The sequence below is a fragment of the Ranitomeya imitator genome, chromosome 5 (genome assembly GCF_032444005.1).
Source record: "Ranitomeya imitator isolate aRanImi1 chromosome 5, aRanImi1.pri, whole genome shotgun sequence".
NCBI lineage: Eukaryota > Metazoa > Chordata > Amphibia > Anura > Dendrobatidae > Ranitomeya > Ranitomeya imitator.
In genome coordinates, this window is record NC_091286.1 from 707,028,778 (window position 1) to 707,049,362 (window position 20,585).

The window sequence follows — 20,585 nt, forward strand, 5'->3', positions numbered from 1 at the left end:
GCTGACTTCTGCTCTTCATGGATCCGCTGACTATTTCTGCATATGGATCCACTGACTTCTGCTGCACACAGATCTGCTGACTTCTGCTGCACACAGATCCGCTGACTTCTGCTGCACACACATCCACTGACTTCTGCTGCACACAGATCCACTGACTTCTGCTGCACACAGATCCGCTGACTTCTGCTGCACACACATCCACTGACTTCTGCTGCACACACATCCACTGACTTCTGCTGCACACACATCCACTGACTTCTGCTGCACACACATCCACTGACTTCTGCTGCACACAGATCTGCTGACTTCTGCTGCACACGGATCCGCTGACTTCTGCTGCTTACATTTCTGCACAATCTAGACGTGTACAATCCACCGTCAGCCTCACAAACTCTGCGCGTTGTTAAACATTGTTATTTTTTCACAATTCTTGCTGTAATAATCCAATATTATAGAATCATAGATCATGGAATGTTAGAGTTAGAAGGGACCTCCTGGGACATCTGGTCCAACCCCCTGCTCAAAGAAGGATTCACTAAATCTTCCCAGACAGATGTCTGTCCAGCCTCTGTTTGAAGACTTCCATTGAAGGAGAACTCACCACCTCTCGTGGCTGCCTGCTCCACTCATTGATCGCCCTCACTGTCAAAAAGTTTTTTCTAATATCTAATCTGTATCTCCTCCCATTCAGCTTCATCCCATTGCTTCTAGTCTTTTCTTGTGCAAATGAGAATAAAGATGATCCTTCTACAATATGGCAGCCCTTGAGATATTTGTAGACAGATATTAAGTCTCCTCTCAGTCTTCTTTTTTGCAGCTAAACATTCACAAATCCTGTAACCGTTCCTCATAGGACATGGTATGCTGACCAGTCACCATTCTGGTCGCTCTTCTCTGAACTTGCTCCAGTTTGCTGATGTCTTTTTTAAAAACTGGAGCCCAGAACTGGACACAGTATTCCAGATGAGGTCTGACCAAAGAGGAGTAGTGGGCAATAATGACTTCACGTGATCTAGACTGTATGCTTCTGTTAATACATCCCAGAATTGCATTTGCCCTTTTTGCTGCTGCATCACAGTGTTGACTCATGCTTAGTCTGTCATCTATTAGTATACCCAAGTCTTTTTCACATGTGCTGTTGCTTAGCCCTATTCCTCCCATTCTGTAAATGCTTTTTTCATTTTTATTGCCCAGATGTAGTACTTTGCATTTTTCCTTGTTAAAAACCATTCTGTTAGTTGCTGCCCACTGCTCCAGTTTATTTATATCTTTTTGAATCCTCTCTCTTCTCTAGTATTTGCTATCCCTCCTAGCTTTGTGTCATCAGAAAATTTAATCAGTTTACCCTCAATTCCTTCATCTAAATCATTGATAAAGATGTTGAACAATACAGGGTCCAGGACAGAGCCTTGTGGTACCGCACTTGAGACATTCTTCCAACTGGATGTGCAGCCATTTATGACCACTCTTTGGGTCCGATCACTAAGCCAGTTATGAATCCACCTAACAGTTGCCTTGTCCATTCCATACTTAGTCATTTTTTCAATAAGGATGATGTGAGATACGTAGTCAAATGCTTTGCTGAAGTCAAGATATACTATATCTACAGCATTTCCCTGATCCACCCAGTCAGTGATTCTGTCATAGAAGGAAATTAAGTTAGTCTGACATGACTTATTAGTTACAAACCCATGCTGACTCTGGTTAATCACTTCATTCTTTTCCAGGTACTTACATACATGTTGTTTAATAATTTGTTCAAAGATCTTTCCTGGTATAGAGGTCAGACTCACCGGCCTATAGTTCCCTGAGTCCACCTTCTTCCCCTTTTTGAAGATAGGAACAACATTTGCTCTTCTCCAGTCTTCTGGGACTTCTCCTGTTCTCCAAGAATTTTCAAAGATTATGGAGAGTGGTTCAAAAATGTCTTCTGCTATCTCCTTCAGTACTCTGGGGTGTAATTCATCTGGACCTGGAGACTTGAATTCATTTATGTTAGCTAAGTGTTTCCTCACTATCTTTCTGTTTATAGATATCCTGGATTCTTCTATTCCTTTAATAGGACAGTGAAGGTCAGTTGATGTTACATTTCCTTTCTGAGACAAAATAGATGCAAAATAGGATTTTAAAAGTTCGGCCTTCTCAACATCCTTTCTTACCATTTCATCATTTCCATCCATTAGTTCTATTTGATCTGGGATCTGCCTAGTAGTATCTGCATGGAATTACTGGGATGTTATTATTGGGATCTGCTGTATTTACTGGAATCTGCCTGGTATTACTGGGATGTTATTATTGGGATCTGCCTGGTGTTACTGGGATCTGCTTGGTGTTACTGGAATGTTATTACTGGGATTTGCCTGGTATTAGTGGGATGTTATTAACATTATTATTGGTATTACTGGGATCTTATTACTGGGATCTGCCTGGTATTACTCGGATGTTATTATTGGCATCAGCCTGGTGTTACTGGGATCTTTCTGGTATTAGTGGGATCTGTCTGGTATTAATGAAATGTTATTACTGGGATATGTCTGGTAATAATGGGATGTTATTACTTGTATCTGCCTAGTATTATTGGAATGTTATTATTGGGATCAGCCTGGTGTTACTGGGATGTTTTACTGGGATCTGCCTGGAGTAATTAATTTAATTTCTGGGGAAAAATGTGGTAAAGCCGGCAAACTAGAATGTCAAATGTTGTGATCATCTGTAGTGATCAGGTGGTGAGGTGAGATTAGTGGAGTCGGGTGTAGATTATTAATCTGTAATGGAGGAGCAAATTATGTGGACACATCTTTCTAGTTATATAGAAGGGACCGAGGGATAAAGTGATCAATGTTTGTATCGATCTTTTTCTTGAAGCAAGTGGTGAAGTTCTCAGATAAGACGATCAATAAGTGAATAATGGGGTAGAGACTTCCCTAAGATCCTGCTTTCTTACAGGACCTCGATATAAGCTTTGTATTGTGTATTGGACATGGTGATTGCGCACGGTTCAATGAACACATGCAGATTCACATGTGTTCAAAAGCCGGCAGCGTGCCTGAATAAAGATCTTGGTTTGGAGGCGGAGGCAGCTCAGTTAGTAGTAGAAGTCTGTGTGCGAGGACAGACAGGAGTGGAGCACAGAGGAAAGTAAAAGCTCCAAGAGGAGATGAGCAGGCCTCTGAAGAGTATCAGCGCAAGAATCCGGGTACCGGGAGCCCGAGGCTTTTGTGGATTATATAACACAGAGCAGAATCGGAGGGTATTGTTCTACAAGGACTTTGCCCATAATTACCTGTGGCACAGCAGCACCTAGGAGCCTGGAGTCACCGAGAAACCACTGGGTAAATCTGACAGGGAGAAGGACTTGGGGATCCTAGTTAATGATAAACTTACCTGGAGCAGCCAGTGCCAGGCAGCAGCTGCCAAGGCAAACAGGATCATGGGGTGCATTAAAAGAGGTCTGGATACACATGATGAGAGCATTATACTGCCTCTGTACAAATCCCTAGTTAGACCGCACATGGAGTACTGTGTCCAGTTTTGGGCACCGGTGCTCAGGAAGGATATAATGGAACTAGAGAGAGTACAAAGGAGGGCAACAAAATGAATAAAGGGGATGGGAGAACTACAATACCCAGATAGATTAGCGAAATTAGGATTATTTAGTCTAGAAAAAAGACGACTGAGGGGCGATCTAATAACCATGTATAAGTATATAAGGGGACAATACAAATATCTCGCTGAGGATCTGTTTATACCAAGGAAGGTGACGGGCACAAGGGGGCATTCTTTGCGTCTGGAGGAGAGAAGGTTTTTCCACCAACATAGAAGAGGATTCTTTACTGTTAGGGCAGTGAGAATCTGGAATTGCTTGCCTGAGGAGGTGGTGATGGCGAACTCAGTCGAGGGGTTCAAGAGAGGCCTGGATGTCTTCCTGGAGCAGAACAATATTGTATCATACAATTATTAGGTTCTGTAGAAGGACGTAGATCTGGGTATTTATTATGATGGAATATAGGCTGAACTGGATGGACAAATGTCTTTTTTCGGCCTTACTAACTATGTTACTATGTTACTATGTTACTATGAGAACAGACCCCAGTTCACATGGTCCAAGCTGCCTGCCATACAGGTACCTGTCCTAGGACAGCAGAACAATTAAAGACCTTGTTGAGACACTTAATGGCAGCAGGGACTTAGAGACAGAAAGCCCAGAGTGGTAGGCTCCCACCTGACTTACCCAGGGGAACTCGCTTGTCTCTGGACTGCCCGGACTTCTCTGCCTGCCCTGTGATCTGGTGCTCTGGGCTGTGGATGCTGAAGTCTTCAGTAAAGGTAAAGAGACTGGAAACCTTGTGTCCTCGTTCTTTACTGCGCCATTCACCATCTTCCATCTACACACCGGGAGCCCTGGGGATATACATCACTTGTTGGAAGATATACCATCTAGCTGCCATAACATCCCCCAGCGGACCCCCTAAAGCAGGGTCAGTTATCCTGACCGAATACCACAGGTGGCGTCACGAACATAAACTCTATCCCATTTTCATTGGCGCCCTGGGCCACGGACAGGGTCGCAGCCACCGTGACATCCCCCTTTTGAAGTACCGGACCCGGTACCGAGTAACCCCTGGCCCTTGGGGCGACTCGCTTTGCAAAATCCCCAGGAGAGTGCGAGACAAAGACTGCGGTGGGGATAAGGAGTGTTGCACCGAGGTGTGCACGCCAAAATACCAAAATGCACAGTGCCTCTGTATGGTAAGAGAATTATCACAGGTAACTCTACCCACAGTGACACATGGAGAGAACTTCCCTCAGAACCGGGGTTCACTGAGAAGAGACATCTACCATCTAATGTTTGCCTGTGTCCTTCTATCCATTGGCATTGTATGGGGAACATGGAGAGGGATGTTGTGTAAAGCTTTGCATTTATTCCAGTTTTGATAAAGCTTAAATTCACCGTGGAACAAATGATTTGATCATCGTACATAACATATAGGAATGTGTTTGGAAGTATTTATTGGATGTCAGATCTCAGGAGTGAAGGTCACCTTGTTTGGGCACCGAGACCCTTCATACCTCGAGCATCCATTAGTGAGACTCCTCTAGGCTCCCGAGATTGTTGCACAGGATTGTAGACATGTCTAGAGATTTTCATACACAGTATAAAAGTCTAGAAGTTTACCGCAATGTCTGTCCACTGTCCATCTCCAAACATGTCTGTCCTACATGTGCAATTTCTAAAAAGAAAAATCTAAGAAAAAACTTAGAACAGAGGTTCCCTTAAATGTGAACTTATGATTTTGGACTTGGAGTTTTCGGATGGAATAGGCAGTGATTGGAAGTTCTCACTTGGCAATGATTGCTGTTATCCGGGATATCTTCGTTAGAGATCTCCACTCATCAACAGTTCCTGAGACTACAGCTTGTTGTAGACTGTGAAAAAGAAAAATGAAGAATTGAGTTACTTTGGTATTTCACCATTTTTCTAGTGTAAAACACCTTAGTAAGTCACAAAATGTTTGCAAAACTCTGAAATTGTACAAAAATATTGCGACTTTTGGCATTTTCACTCAGCGTCGTCTAAATTGGTGAATTTATGAAGGGTTTGGTCACGTCTATGGCCCAACATTCACCAGTAGTGTGCTCCAGTCCCCGTACATCTCCGGCAGAGGCACACCACACTTGTAATGAATTATGGGCCTCTTGCACCTTATTGAGTTGGGCCCTAAGTCTTCCTGTAGACTATGAAGAACATTTGATGAAGGTGTGAGAACTTTGTGTCCACTCTAATAGCTGGATGAGTGAGGTGGATGATTGGCATGGATGATGGCGGCACGGCATGATTATAAACCTGATTATCACTTTCTACCTCCTCATTGATGTTTTGCAGATAAACCTGGAGCTTGTGAACCCGATTATTCAGGAATAGTTTGTAAAAGGCTGGATGACACCGTGTGCGCCAAGGACTACCAGTGCCCTGACATGTTGAAGTGCTGTAGAAAGGCTTGTAAGATGGAGTGCAGACCTGCTGTAAGTAACACAATCGATCATATGACCACACAACAGTAGATTACCCCAACCCCAAAATCTGTACATACAGTGGGTATGGATATTTTTCAGACCCCTTTAAATTTTTCGCTCTTTGTTTCATTCAAAAAAAGTTCATTTTTTCATTAATGTACACTCTGCACCCCATCTTCACTGAAAAAAACAGAAATGCTGAATTTTTTGCTAATTTATTAAAAAAGAAATACTGAAATCTCACATGGTCATAAGTGTTCAGCCCCTTTGCTCAGACACTCATATTTAAGTCCCATTCTGTCCATTTCCTTGTGATCCTCCTTGAGATGGTTCTACTCCTTCATTGGAGTCCAGCTGTGTAATTACACTGATAGGACTTGATTTGGAGCGGCGCACACCTGTCTATATAAGACCCCACAGCTCACAGTGCATGTCAGACCAAATGAGAATCATGAGGCCAAAGGAACTGGCCAAGGAGCTCAGAGACAGAATTGTGGCGAGGCACAGATCTGGTCAAGGTTACAACAGAATTTCTGCAGTGCTCAGGGTTCCTAAAAGCACAGTGGCCTCCATAATCCTTAAATGGAAGAAGTTTGGGACCACCAGAAGTCTTCCTTGACCTGGCCGTCCAGCCAAACTGAGCAACCGTGGGAGAAGAGCCTTGGTGAGAAGGTAAAGAAGAAACCCAAAATCACTGTGGCTGAGCTCCAGAGATGCAGGAGGGAGATGGGAGAAAGTTTCACAAAGTCATCTATCACTGCATCCTTCACCAGTCGGGCCTTTATGGCAGAGTGGCCCGACGGAAGCTTCTCCTCAGTGCAAGACATGAAAGCCACATAGAGTTTGCTAAAAATCACACAAAAGTCTCCCAGACTATGAGAGATAAGATTCTCTGGTCTGATGAGATGAAGATAAACCTTTTGGTGGTAATTCTAAGCAGTATGTGTGGAGAAAACAAGGCACTGCTCATCACCTGCCCAATACAATCCCAACAGTGAAGCATGGTGGTGGCAGCATCATGCTTTGTGGGTGTTTTTCAGCTGCAGGGACAGGACGACAAGTACAGAGATATCCTGGATGAAAACCTCTTCCAGAGTGCTCTGGACCTCAGACTTGGCCGAAGGTTCACCTTCCAACAAGACGATGACCCTAAGCACACAGCTAAAATAGCAAAGGAGCGGCTTCAGAAAAACTCTGTGAACATTCTTGACCGACCCAACCAGAGCCCTGACCTAAACCCAATGGAGCATCTCTGGAGAGACCTGAAAATGGCCGTCCACCAACGTTCACCATCCAACCTGACGGAACTGGAGAGGATCTGCAAGGAAGAATGGCCGAGGATCCCAAAATCCAGGTGTGAAAACTTGTATCATTCCCAAGAAGACTCATGGCTGCACGAGCTCAAAAGGGGCTTCTCCTCAATACTGAGCAAAGGGGCTGAAGACTTATGACCATGTCATATTTCAGTTTTTGTAATTGTAATTTGCAAAAATTTCTACATTTCTGTATGTTTCAGTCAAGATGGGGTGCAGAGTGCACATTAATGAGAAAAAAATGAACTTTTTTGAATTTACCAAATGGCTGCAATGAAACAAAGAGTGAAAAATTTAAAGGGGTCTGAATACTTGACCGCGTATCGCCAAAACAGGGTCTTTCCCGTACTCAATCTTCCTGACCCCCACCCCATCCCCAGGGGGCCATTCTCCCCTTCTCCTGTAAATTTAAATTAAACACCAACACGTAAATTTCTTTGGATAATTTTGGCCACAGCGGCCATTTTATTAAACAAACAATAACATAAATAACAACATATATACCATATGTAAAAACCTGGAGGGGAGGGTTCTTGGGGGTAAGAAATCTGGCTCAAAAATAGGCATAAAGCCACCACCAACTTTAAAACCAAACACTTCTTTACCCTCAGCCGTGACCACCAGCTCAAGGGCACCATGTAACCCATTTCGGGCAAACCAAAACCCCAAAGCTCCCGAGGTAAATTCCCCGTCCAGAGCCCGTAAACAAAAGCCAGATCAACCCCGTAAAAACGTCATCACCACCTCCAAGAACCCCACCCCCCGCCAAAACTGCCACTGTGACAATGATAACGAAAACTCCCCTCTGGCAATAACTGATTAAAAAACCGAGATGAGAAAAAACCCAACTCCCCGGCTACCCCTCCATCAAACTGTTCACTTAAACTAATCCACAATAAAGGGAGGGAGGGTGGGCTTCTCTCCTGATGATTCACCTCACAAGTGATCCTTCCCGCACTTCTCCAGCCCCTGCCTCCTTTCCCCACTAGGTCCACCCCTTATTCAAAAATTTCCACCAATCACCTATAAGATCCCTTTTTTTATTCAAAACTCTAAAACTCCCTTCTTGGCAACGCAGTCATGTGGGGGCTTTCATCCAGCTGCGCCCATTACAGCCCCCCTTCTTGACCGCGTATCGCCAAAACAGGGTCTTTCCCGTACTCAATCTTCCTGACCCCCACCCCATCCCCAGGGGGCCATTCTCCCCTTCTCCTGTAAATTTAAATTAAACACCAACACGTAAATTTCTTTGGATAATTTTGGCCACAGCGGCCATTTTATTAAACAAACAATAACATAAATAACAACATATATACCATATGTAAAAACCTGGAGGGGAGGGTTCTTGGGGGTAAGAAATCTGGCTCAAAAATAGGCATAAAGCCACCACCAACTTTAAAACCAAACACTTCTTTACCCTCAGCCGTGACCACCAGCTCAAGGGCACCATGTAACCCATTTCGGGCAAACCAAAACCCCAAAGCTCCCGAGGTAAATTCCCCGTCCAGAGCCCGTAAACAAAAGCCAGATCAACCCCGTAAAAACGTCATCACCACCTCCAAGAACCCCACCCCCCGCCACACACGAACAGCCCTGACCACCTCAGGCTCGTGAGTGCCCCACCGCCACCAAAGCTCTCTCGACTCCTTCCTGTAGCCCGAGTGCCCATAAATCCATACCAACATCATTAAGATGCACTCCATCATCCCTCCAATAATTGCCAATCCCATCCTCCAGCTCCAAATGTCTAACGGCAATACCCCCGTTCCGAGACACAAATCCTGCCACCGCCCTATTCAGCTTCACCCGGGCTCTATTGATCCCTCTATGGGACCGTACATCACGCCACTTCCGCCTTGGTACAATGTCCGACCACACCGTCACAACACCCGGGAAAGATACCCACAACCGTAAAAAATCAAAACGAATGTCTCTGATCAACTCCCTCACTGGCCTAACTCCCAAATCATTTCCTCCAAGGTGAACCACCAAAATGTCCGGGGGTCGATCCAATCTAGCGGCGTTGGCAACTGCCGGCAACAAACTCCGCCATAACATACCCCGAAATCCCAACCATCTAATAACCACCGAATCCCTTACAAAGCCTAATTGCCTACCATTTCGCCTGACATCCGCACGAAGCGCACCCCAATGAACAAATGAATGTCCGATAATCCATGCCAGGAGGGAGGTTCGACCTGAAAAAACACAACAATGATTAACACCATAACAAGGCTCTCTCCCCCACAGACCTAATTCCTAATATAAGACAGATATCGATCCGAACTCCATCTGCCTATTCTTTTGATAACATCAACGCCTAGGCCCAGACCATCCGCCTCGGACGCAGCACCAATTCGAAATGAATGCGACCCGAAATTCTTCGGGTCAACACCCAACGATCCCAAACCCCTCTTCAACAGCGCCGTAAATTGGTAGCGCGACAAAAATTCCCCGTTCTGATGTCGTAACAAAGGGCCTGCCCTCAGTGCCGACAGACGCCAATAAGATTCCAAACAGTGCTGCGGGCACATCCCGCTACCGTCAACTCTCCCCAGCACCACTCGCCTACCCCTACCAAGCTGATCAGTCTTAGAACGCCTGATCCAAAATACAATACCTCCTGCCCAAAAGTCAACATCTTCCGCTAACAGACCACCCACCTTATTTTTATTTGGGGACACCAGCTCCCCCAGGCGCAAAGCGCCAAAGAACGCTAAAGAGAAGGCTAACCTAAACAATACAACCTCAAACTGCGAACTACAAATACCGCCCAAAGCCTCCCCAAGCCGTTCCAGCATACCAAAAGAAATCGGCCTACGCTTATCAAAAGACACATTGCCCTTCCGAAAACCCTTCAAAGCCTGCCTTATCAAAAAATCTTTTGTCAGATCAGCTGAACCTTGCAACCGAAAACCAAAGGCCAGACCCGCAACAACTTTGTTTAACCTCGAAACGGACCATCCCCATTCGGCCGCCTTACCCATCAAAGCCAGCAGAGCCATAATCTTATCGCCGTCGGATTCCACTGGGCCGCATTGGACCAACCAACCTTCCCACATCTCCCACGCCGCTGCATAATCCGACCATGTCCTGCTCGACAGTGAGGCCTGTATCAAGCGACCTCCCCTTCCGCAACAATCTGCCACAGATGCGAAGGACATCCCGCTCCTGTAGGTTCCGAATCTGGCGCCAGTTCCCGGAATCGGTCCCACTGAAAACGAGATAAAGCATCAGCTATATTGTTTTGGACACCTGGTACATGCACCGCCGAAATCCACGAATTCAATTCCAAACACCTCAACACCAATTCCCTAACCAACCTAATCACGGGGGGAGAAGAGGAAGATAAACTGTTGATAACTGACACGACACTCAAGTTATCACAATGGAATCGTACCCGACGATCCTTAAAATTCTCGCCCCAAATAAACGCTGCCACTACAATTGGGAACAACTCCAACAATGCCAAATTTTTGGTTAGCCCGTTTTGCCGCCATTCTTCCGGCCACACTCCGACACTCCATTTGCCTGCACAGTAGGCGCCATAACCGGCTCCCCCTGCTGCGTCCGTATAAATTTCACAATCAAAGGCGTTCAAATCCTCCTGCTGAATCAATGATCTGCCATTATAATTTTCCAAGAAACGCTGCCAAACCAACAGATCGTCCTTGTGCTCCCGGCTCAAACGTATGAAATGATGAGCTGCACGGACTCCCGCCGTAGCTCTGGACAACCTTCGGCAAAAAATCCGGCCCATAGGCATGATCCGGCACGCAAAATTTAAGCGCCCTAGCAACGACTGTAACTCCTTCAACGTCACTTTCCTCAATTTTCCGATTCTGGACACCTCCTGCTTCAGCAACAACAATTTGTCGTCGGGCAACCTGCATTCCATCTTTCTAGAATCGATAAGAATCCCGAGAAAACTTAAGACCGTACAGGGACCCTCTGTTTTCTCCTGCGCCAAAGGGACCCCGAAATGCCCGGACACCCATTCCATGGTGGCCAATAAATTACCGCAAACCGCAGAGTCCGGGGGGCCCACAAACATGAAGTCATCCAAATAATGAATGACCGAAGCAACATCAGAAACGTCTCTAACAACCCATTCCAAAAAAGTACTGAAAGTTTCAAACAACGAGCAAGAAATGGAACAGCCCATCGGCAAACACCTGTCTAAATAAAATTCTCCATTCCAAAAACAACCTAGTAACGGAATGCTCTCCGGATGTACCGGCAGAAGCCGAAAGGCAGACTCGATGTCTGTCTTCGCCATCAAGGCCCCCGCTCCGTACATACGAACCCATTGCACTGCCGCATCGAACGACGTGTATACAACCGAGCATAATTCCTCCGCAATGCCATCGTTAACAGAACAACCTTTTGGGTACGATAGGTGCTGGATTAAACGAAACTTATTTGGCTCCTTCTTGGGCACCACCCCCAATGGAGAAACGATCACCCCTTCCATAGGCAGCGAACTAAACGGGCCCGCCATTCTTCCTAACTCCACCTCTTTTGCTAACTTACTCGAAACAACATCCGCATGTAAACTTGCTGACCTCAGATTTTTTGTAGAAAAGGGGACCGTATGATTCGGGTGAGGAATCCTAAAACCTTCAGCAAAACCGTCCCTAATCACCACCGCCTTCAACCGGTCCGGATATCTACTTAGATAAGGGGCCATCTTTTGAAGCCTCACCGGCGTCACCCCCATGACCGCTACCCCCTGCTGGCTTGCCCCTTGCTTTTCTGAAACATTTTGAAGCCCCGTGTGAAGCTCCGCTACAATGGGAACACACGTGCTTAAACCTGCAGGTATTGCCATACTTGCACTGGCCGTCGTTGAACTGCCAGCACGTTCCCGTTTTTTCCTTCGCCCCTTGATACCCCTGTCCTCCTCCTCCCCCTTGTCCTGATTGCTGACTACTACTCCCCGCGCCCCCTTGAAAGGACTGCCCGTACCTCACAGGGGCCATCACCTTCAGCCACAATCCAATGTCCTTATGCTCCCATTTTATCTCAGGCCTAACCGCCTTCCGCTGCCTGAATTGTTCATCGTAACGCTGCCAAGCCTGGCCCCCATACGTACGATGTGCCTCACCAATAGAATCAAAGTAACAGAAAAGACCCGAGCAATTTTCCGGGAATTTTTCTCCTATCACACTGGCCAAGATAGCAAAAGCCTGTTGCCAATTAACAAACGTTTGCGGAATCAGGCGCCAACGCCTTTTTTCCTCCTCTTCCTTTTTGCTATCATCTTTTTTCCCTTTGTCCAGATTAAATTTTTCCAAAGGGAGGAGGGAGAAAATCTCGACAAATTCATCCTTCCAGATCTTCTCCTTCACCTCCTTCTTTAAATGGGCACCGAGGGGACCCTCAAAGCACACAAAGACCTCCCCTTTTGCCCGATCATCCAACTTTATCTCATCCTTCTTACCCGTCTCCGTTTGAACCGACACTGACACCCCAGCTGCCTGGGCCGACGCGGCCGCCCCAGACCTCACTAATTCACCGGAGCCCCCTCCCCCGGCTGTACTAACAGGATCCACCAACCAAGCCCCAGCAGGTGACCCTCCCATATTACTTGCTGGCCCCGCGTCCAATCGCCTCAAAATATGCGACATACCTGCCAAAAGCTCTCTAACGCCAGGAAGCCCAGAACCAGCGTCCCCTACCCCCTCCACTAACCCCACCGTACCCGGCACCGAAATAGGAATAGACATGTACTCACGAGGCTGCGCAGGTGCTGTGTCCCCACCAGCCGTGTCTCCGGAATCCCGCTGTTCGCCATCTTCTGGATGTTCGCTCTCAGATCCGGGGTCGTCGCTGCCGCTGAATTGCCCCAGGCCCGCGCCCCTGGCCTCCACGTCACCAGGGGGGACCGAGACTGGCGATACACTCCTGTCGCTGGACCTCCTGGCGGATCTTGACCTGACGGCTGTTTGCAATCCACCTCGGCCTCCTGGCCTACTTGCCCGACCGGCACCTGCCCCACGACCAACGCGTCCCGGGCCCAGCTGAACCACCGATGCCAGCCTGCCCGTCGCCCTACTCTGTCGTCTCGTGCCGCTGCCAGGCCCACCTAGGGGAGGTGAGCCCGCCGCTGTCACCGCTGCTCCATAGCTCCCCCTCACTGCTGCCGTCGCTGGACTCCTGGCTCCTCCTGTTGTCGCCGCCGCTAACTGTGCTGTAAGTCTGCTGTTCCTGGCGCCGCTGGGGGGCGCCGCACTTCCCCTCGATCCCGGACTAGGCCGCACTACCTGTGCGGCCCTCACCGCTGACGTCGCTGTGCTCCCTTCTCCTCCTGACTCTGCCGCCGCTGCCCGCGCTGTGCTCCGGCTGCTTCTGGCACCGCTAGAGGGCGCCGCACCGCCGCTCGCTCCCGGACTAGGCCGCACTTCCGTTGCGGCCCTGGCTTCCGCTGCGGCCCTGGCATCGGGCCGTGCCTGGCTGGTCGCCGCTCCACGTCGCCGCCTCGCGCCGGCAGAGCCGCCGGGTGGATTCCTGCCGGAGGGGGGGACGGGCAGGATGGACGCGCCGCGTCCCGCAGCCCCCGCAGGGTCCCCGGAGGGGCTCCGCGGCCTGCGCCTGCCGCGCGGTGACATGTCGGGGGACAATCTTTCTGGGGGCCGGGTTCTCCTGGTCCTGCTGCCCCGGCTCCCGCAGTCGCCCAGCAGCCTGGTGAGCTGCTCTTCCAGCCATCCATCGCTCCTGGACCTGGATTCCCTGCGCAGCTGCTCCACGAGGCTGTCTATGGAGGCCATGGTGAGTAGCTGCACACTTCTTCTCTCCTGATGATTCACCTCACAAGTGATCCTTCCCGCACTTCTCCAGCCCCTGCCTCCTTTCCCCACTAGGTCCACCCCTTATTCAAAAATTTCCACCAATCACCTATAAGATCCCTTTTTTTATTCAAAACTCTAAAACTCCCTTCTTGGCAACGCAGTCATGTGGGGGCTTTCATCCAGCTGCGCCCATTACAGCCCCCCTTCTTTCCGTACCTACTGTATATTACATAAGAAATGATAAACAGCAGAAGTTTGCTTGAGGATTATCAGGCGTAATTCTAGGGCGTCTTTTCATCTTCTCAGTTTTTATCAGCAGTCCTTGAGTTGAGAGATGGTGGTTGTCACTCTGGCAGATCGCAATGTCCGTAGTTCGAGATGTCAGCGGTGGTCAGCGTCGTGTGTCCCTGTGATTGATTGGGAGAACGATGACAAATTTGAAATACAATAAGAGGTGTACAGACACGAAATTCTGCACAGAGGGATGTTAGAGGAATGGCGCATTGTGATCCACTATGTGCTGCAACTGAAATTAGATGCCACATATCGAGCCCACGTTGTCACACAGCATCTACACAGAGCATCAAAAGGTGACAACTTGACATTAGCCTACAAACCAAACATCTGGCTAATGGTGCTCCACTGACCTCATGTCACCGCATCCAAAGGCCAACTTGGTGCAGAGCAAAACAGCAATGGAGGCAGGATTGGAGGTTTGTCCTCTTCAGAGATGTGTCCCAAATTTGTCTTGGACACAACGATAGATGAAGAATGGTTTGGAGACCACATGGGAAACACCATGAAGACGCCTTCATTAAGAAACTCACACCAGTCCTTCTCTAAGATTATGGTCTGGGGGGCATAATGTACAGCGGTCAGACACTCCTCATTTCAGGTGCACTAACAGCTCAGCATTACGTTGATTTGCGGTGGATCCAATGTTGTAGCAGTGTCCTAGGTGCCGTTTTACACACAACATCCCAAAGCTTCATGTTTCTCACATTACTGTGAGCCATCAACGTGACCTAAATCTGCTTCCATGGCAGCATAGTCTCCAGACTTGTCTCCATCGAGCTTCAGCTGCACATCATGACATTGGTATTGTCAATGTTAGGTGGGGTGACTTAACTTACACCCACTGTGGAGAAACGGGGTCAGTGGGTGCTCTCGTCCGCTGGCCTGGCTGTCTTTAGCAAGACTGCATGGACCACGGCTCATACCACTGAACGCCCGCTCTATCTCCCAGTGGGCAATACGCTACACAGACAACACAGGGTTAAGGTAAAACAGTGTGGCAATGCTTTATTGAACCACAGCACACAATAGCAAACAGAACAATCCCAACATGGCTGGAACTGCTTGCAGGCATCGTTACTTTTGCTCTCAAACATGACGAGTCATGCCGACCTGACGACCAAATAAAGTTCCGGACTTCTAGCTCCGACCAGCGATGGCACAGCGGGATCCAGGTCGCTGCTGCCTGTCAAACACAACGAGATCGCTATCCAGGACAAGGCAACGTCACGGATCGCTGTCGTTCTCGTTGTAAAGTTGCTCAGTGTGACGGTACCTTTACATAGTATGTTAGATAGTATATCAATTGGCAAGTCTGTCTTCTTGACCCACCAGACATAAACACTTAAAGTCACAAGCCAATATACAGATAAAAAGCCAGTTCTTTTGGTTTGAAAAAAACATGATTGTCTGGGAAATTAAGATACAATCTGATTTCTTCACACCCACCATCTGCCTAACACCCCAGTGTCCCCCTTGCCCAAATAACGACACTAACACCAAAGTTGGATAATATTGGCGACAGCAGCCTTTATTATAACAAACAAATATTTAACAGTAAATAAATAACCTGGGATGGGTCCTTGAAGCTCAAAAATCTGGTGATCAACCATACCGAAAAACTGAGGACAAAAAAAGATCAAAACTTACTCCCAGCCGTTACCCCACTGGCTTGGAAGCACCAAATAACCCCGAACGGTACCAATGCCACTCAAACCCCGAGGATCTGGCCAAACATAGGCAAAATCCCCCTAAAATCACCAGACCAGAGAACCAAAATATAATACCAACTGAGGAATCCATATATCCACGGACTCCCAGAGCAATTTAGCATCAACTTCAAGGACCCCCCAACCGCTGGCCAGCATGACCCAAATCAAAATTTAGGACCCACCCACTATACCAACTACTCAAGGTTGGGCGGGCGGTACTGCTCACGGTGATTCCAGAGCAGGAACTGGCCAAACCCCTCCCTAACTAGCCCTATAAGACCCCTTCCTTTGCATAACGCACCCCATTGATGGTATCCCCACCCCCTCCAAACCCATGTCATGCTGGCTTTCCCCTAATGCCATGAGGGGGAGGGGCAGCTTGCTCCGGCCTATACTAAAGCGGGAGCAAGGTGCAAAAGAGGGGCCAGGTGAAAAAGAGGGAGCAAGGTGAAAAAGAGGGAGTTTGGTGAAAAACAAGGAGCAGAGTGTAAAGGAGGAAGCAGGGTGGAAAAGAGGGAGCAGAGTGCAAAAGAGGGAGCAGGGTGCAAAAGGGGGAGCAGGGTGCAAAAGCACCATGGGCGGCCTCTAGCATGTACATTAGCTGCTACTGGTTACCACACCAATGAACTGAGCACCCCAAAGCCATGCTCAAAGGAGCTCCCTGACACAACATGAGTGGTAAACTTAAGCAAGGCATAAATGTTTTTAACATGAGCACCACCTGCAGGACGAGGCATCTGTATGCAAAGCATGGGCTGTAGTGAAGTACACATCTGAAAAATCAGAAAAGATCTGAGGCTCCTCCTGCTCCCTCTTCTGTTGTGGTCTCAGCCTATTCCTCCCCTTCCGAGCAACAGTACCGCCTGGCTCCCTGCAAATAGAATGTGACAGCACCACCACCGAGCATTTCCACACCATCTCATTGAAACATTTAGCTCTACATCCCCCAAACACTAGATCCCATAATCTAAATATGACCTCACAAGTGATTTTTAAAGGGCTAACAATATGTTGATATCATGATAACCACAGTATGTGTTTCCTAGTTGCCACTACTTTTCCAGGCAGACCATCTCTGACCTGGAAGACAAAATCAGTTGAGCACTGCACAACATCTTCACTGTAAAGGTCCACATAACCACCGGTACATGGACCACTAAGCACTGGCAGGGGCATTATATCTCTTTAACTGCCCACTGGGTAAATGTTGTGGCAGCTGGGCCTGAGGCAGAAAGCGTTTTGGTGCATGTCCTACCACCACCAAGGATTGCTGGATGTTTTTTGGATGTTTCTCTGTCCATGTTGCCTCCTCCTCATCAGCTTCCTCCAATGCCTCCTCATCCAAGTAACACTGGCACCACCAGTTAAGCACAACCAGGAGTAAACTACAGTCGGCTGTTCTGAAGCTCAGCTGTTTGAGGGACAAATCCCATTCCACATAAGAGATGTGGATGGCGATGAAACAATAGACAGATGTGTGGTCGGTGCCAGTAAACCACAAGCCTGGCCTGGTGTTGTGCGATAATGGGCGAAATCTCATAACAACTCCTGGCCTAGCTGGTTGTAAGCAGATTCCTTGCCTGGCTCATGTCCTGAATTTGGTGGTGCAGAGTTTCCTTAAAAATTGTGCAGATATGTCAGAGCTGGTGAAAGTGCAGGCAGTGTGTGTGCACTTTTGGCATTTTTTTCACCCTGCAGCTGCTCGCCTGTCTGCGGTTTTACTTCTGCTTTCCCACTCACCACCTCATATGTAAATGACCCACAAAGTGGAACTCCATCTTCCACATTCTGGAGAGACTGTGCGAGCAGCAGGTGATAATAGAGTTTCAGCTGCAGCACGCACAGTGGAGTCATTGATCAAGAAAATGGGTATATCCAGCTCGTCTTGTTCTATACAATTCGTAGCTTATTGAATCAAATCTTAAAAATAACAACATGATACCATACAGCACAACTGTCACTGGCTCCAAAACCTGTCAGATGACATGCATCAGTGCATTTCTAGTGGTGCCTGTGGGTGCAGAAATAGCCCTAACCAAAGAACTATTAGATGGCAGCTCGGACCGAAACTCCCTAAACACCTGTCGAGTTGCTTCACGTTCCTCCTAAAGTAAGGGAGGGCAGAGCAGAGTGTGAATTACCTACAAGAGGAGAAGTGTGCTGGACAAAGGAAAGATGCTACAGTGAGTAAAGTAACTAACAAAATACCAAACTAAGAATACAGCAATTATTCTTAACAAATATTCAGCCTACTTACTAAAGTGAAACAGAAGAGAGGTGCAAAGCATAGCAAAGAAACATCAAAATGAAAACCCTAAGCTCACAGACTGGCTACAAACATCAATACAGTGTCAGAACATCTAAATCACCAGCAGGAAACGCCCGATGGGGGACAGATTACACAATGACGAGCAGAAGGGAAATAATGTTTCGAACTTTTGACTTTCAGGCTCCATATCTCACCATCCACTTTTGCTTTGAACGTGACACTCCCATTATTTTATAGACAATCATCTTGGCTATCTCATACATAAATGTGACTTGCGACTATCTAGCATATGATTAGTTATGCAGATGCTTATGTCACTGCATTGTTACTTTTTCGCTCCTAAAAATGTAAATTTTCATTTTTATTATTTTATCAGTATTTTGTAAATCCACATTTGGTTTTCTCCATGGCCTGAATCCTTCTGGTTATGCTCTTGATCAGACTCAAACATTTCTCCACCCTTTTTTTAGCTTTTTTTTTTTTTTCAGAGTCTTAAAGGGAATCTGTCACCTCAAATTGGTAGGCTTGTAAATGCCCTGTGTCTGGTCCGATGGGCGGTGTTTCGTCTTCTTTCCTCCACCCCATCCTTCCCCTCTCTCCGCATTATTTTTGGGAATTTGAGTAGGTGTCCTCCATAGTTTGTGCGTGCGCAATGCAATCTTGCCTCGCGCACGTTCAGTATGCTTTGCCCAACTGCAGGCAAAGCCGAAAAGCATTACTGTGCATGCGTCCGTGCAGTATGTCCCGGAACACAGCAAAATACGTCCGGGACATAGTGGACCGATGCATGCGCAGTAATGCTTTTCGGCTTAGCCCGCACTTGGGAAAAGCATTCTGCGCATGCGCGAGGCAAGATTGCATTGCGCACGCGCGAACTATTGAGGACACCTACTCAAATTCCTGAAAATATTCCGAACAGCAGGGAAGGATGGGGTGGAGGAAAGAAGATGAAACACTGTCCATCGGACCGGACACAGGGCATTTACATAGCCCACCAATTTGAGGTGACAGATTCCCTTTAAGAGAAAAACTAAAGCTAAACTAAACATATAGACATGTATCCTCTGCACTACTTCACTTCAAATTGTAAATTACATTAAAGTCAATGAATTGACACTTGTCACATCCATCACCCAAAAACTAGGTGAAAAATTAATAAAAAATAGTAAATATAATGATACTTTGCAGAACCGAATCCTCATCATTCATTGTGTTGTCTTCCATCAGATTTTCTACTAGAGATGAGGTGAAGATGGCGGGAGACTCCGGGCAGATAGCGAATGAAGAGACCAATGGACGTAGACCACATCTGTATATCCTACGATGTCTGGTGGATCGTCCTCTGTAGACCCGTCTTTGCCACTTATCTGTAACTGTAGTTTCCTTGTCCATGATCACAGTCTGTAGTAGATCTTCTGCAATATTCAGATCCTCATAATGTTCTTTCTCCTCGATTCTAGTTTGGATCTGTAAGAGTGAATAAACTTGAGGAGAAGAGTTTTGTGTGTTCTATGGTCACAGTGCATTTGGGACGTTAGCGGGGTCTGGTGCAGGGTTTCGAAACTTGACAACAATAAATCATGAGTCTAAATCACCAACCAGCCCCATCATATGATGCCGGCCATGACCATCTGTTTTACTATAATGCAAAAACTCTACATGATGGCTGGTCAGTGATACCCACAGAGAGAGGTGGATATTAGTAGCCTGCTATCTCCAGCAGCCTACTCTCCGGAGACAACCCTAGGGGTCATATTTCTATAGTTGAGTAATTCACAAGTCATGAGCGCTGATCACATTTACCTTATCTAAATATGTTACAAATTCTTAGTCTGTGATCATTCCCACCAGAGCCCTGCCCAATCCCCTGCAGAGAAGTAGAGCTACATCTCTGTGCTTAGACTAAGGGGCGCTCAGGAGCCCACTGGATACAGGTTCATTATTGAGGTCCTTGTATAGGTCGTATGCAGCCAGCTCCTCGGCTCCCCCTAGTGGTGGTCACACACAGCAGATCTTCATCATGCAATGGTTCATTTATCATTATCATTTATGATCATTCATTCTCTGAGCTGAAATATCCTGCATGTCTATTGCTCCAGTCCCTGACAGCAAGCAGCTTGAATGGTATCTGAGTCATTCCATCTTCGGCATTGAATCCTGCATATATCTATATATGTTAGTCATCCTATTA

At 47.2% G+C, this 20,585-nt stretch overlaps 1 protein-coding gene across 1 annotated transcript in view; it reads left to right on the plus strand.

Moving 5' to 3' along the window:
* The window catches only part of LOC138638884 (porwaprin-c-like), a 30,968-nt gene extending 11,077 nt beyond the window's left edge, over window positions 1-19,891 (plus strand). The window contains exons 2-3 of the mRNA XM_069728590.1: window positions 5,885-6,024; window positions 19,622-19,891. Of these exons, the coding sequence (XP_069584691.1) occupies window positions 5,885-6,024; window positions 19,622-19,633 (152 nt within the window). The 3' untranslated portion in view covers window positions 19,634-19,891. The remainder of the gene's footprint in view (window positions 1-5,884; window positions 6,025-19,621) is intronic.
* The last annotated feature ends 694 nt before the right edge of the window (window positions 19,892-20,585 follow it).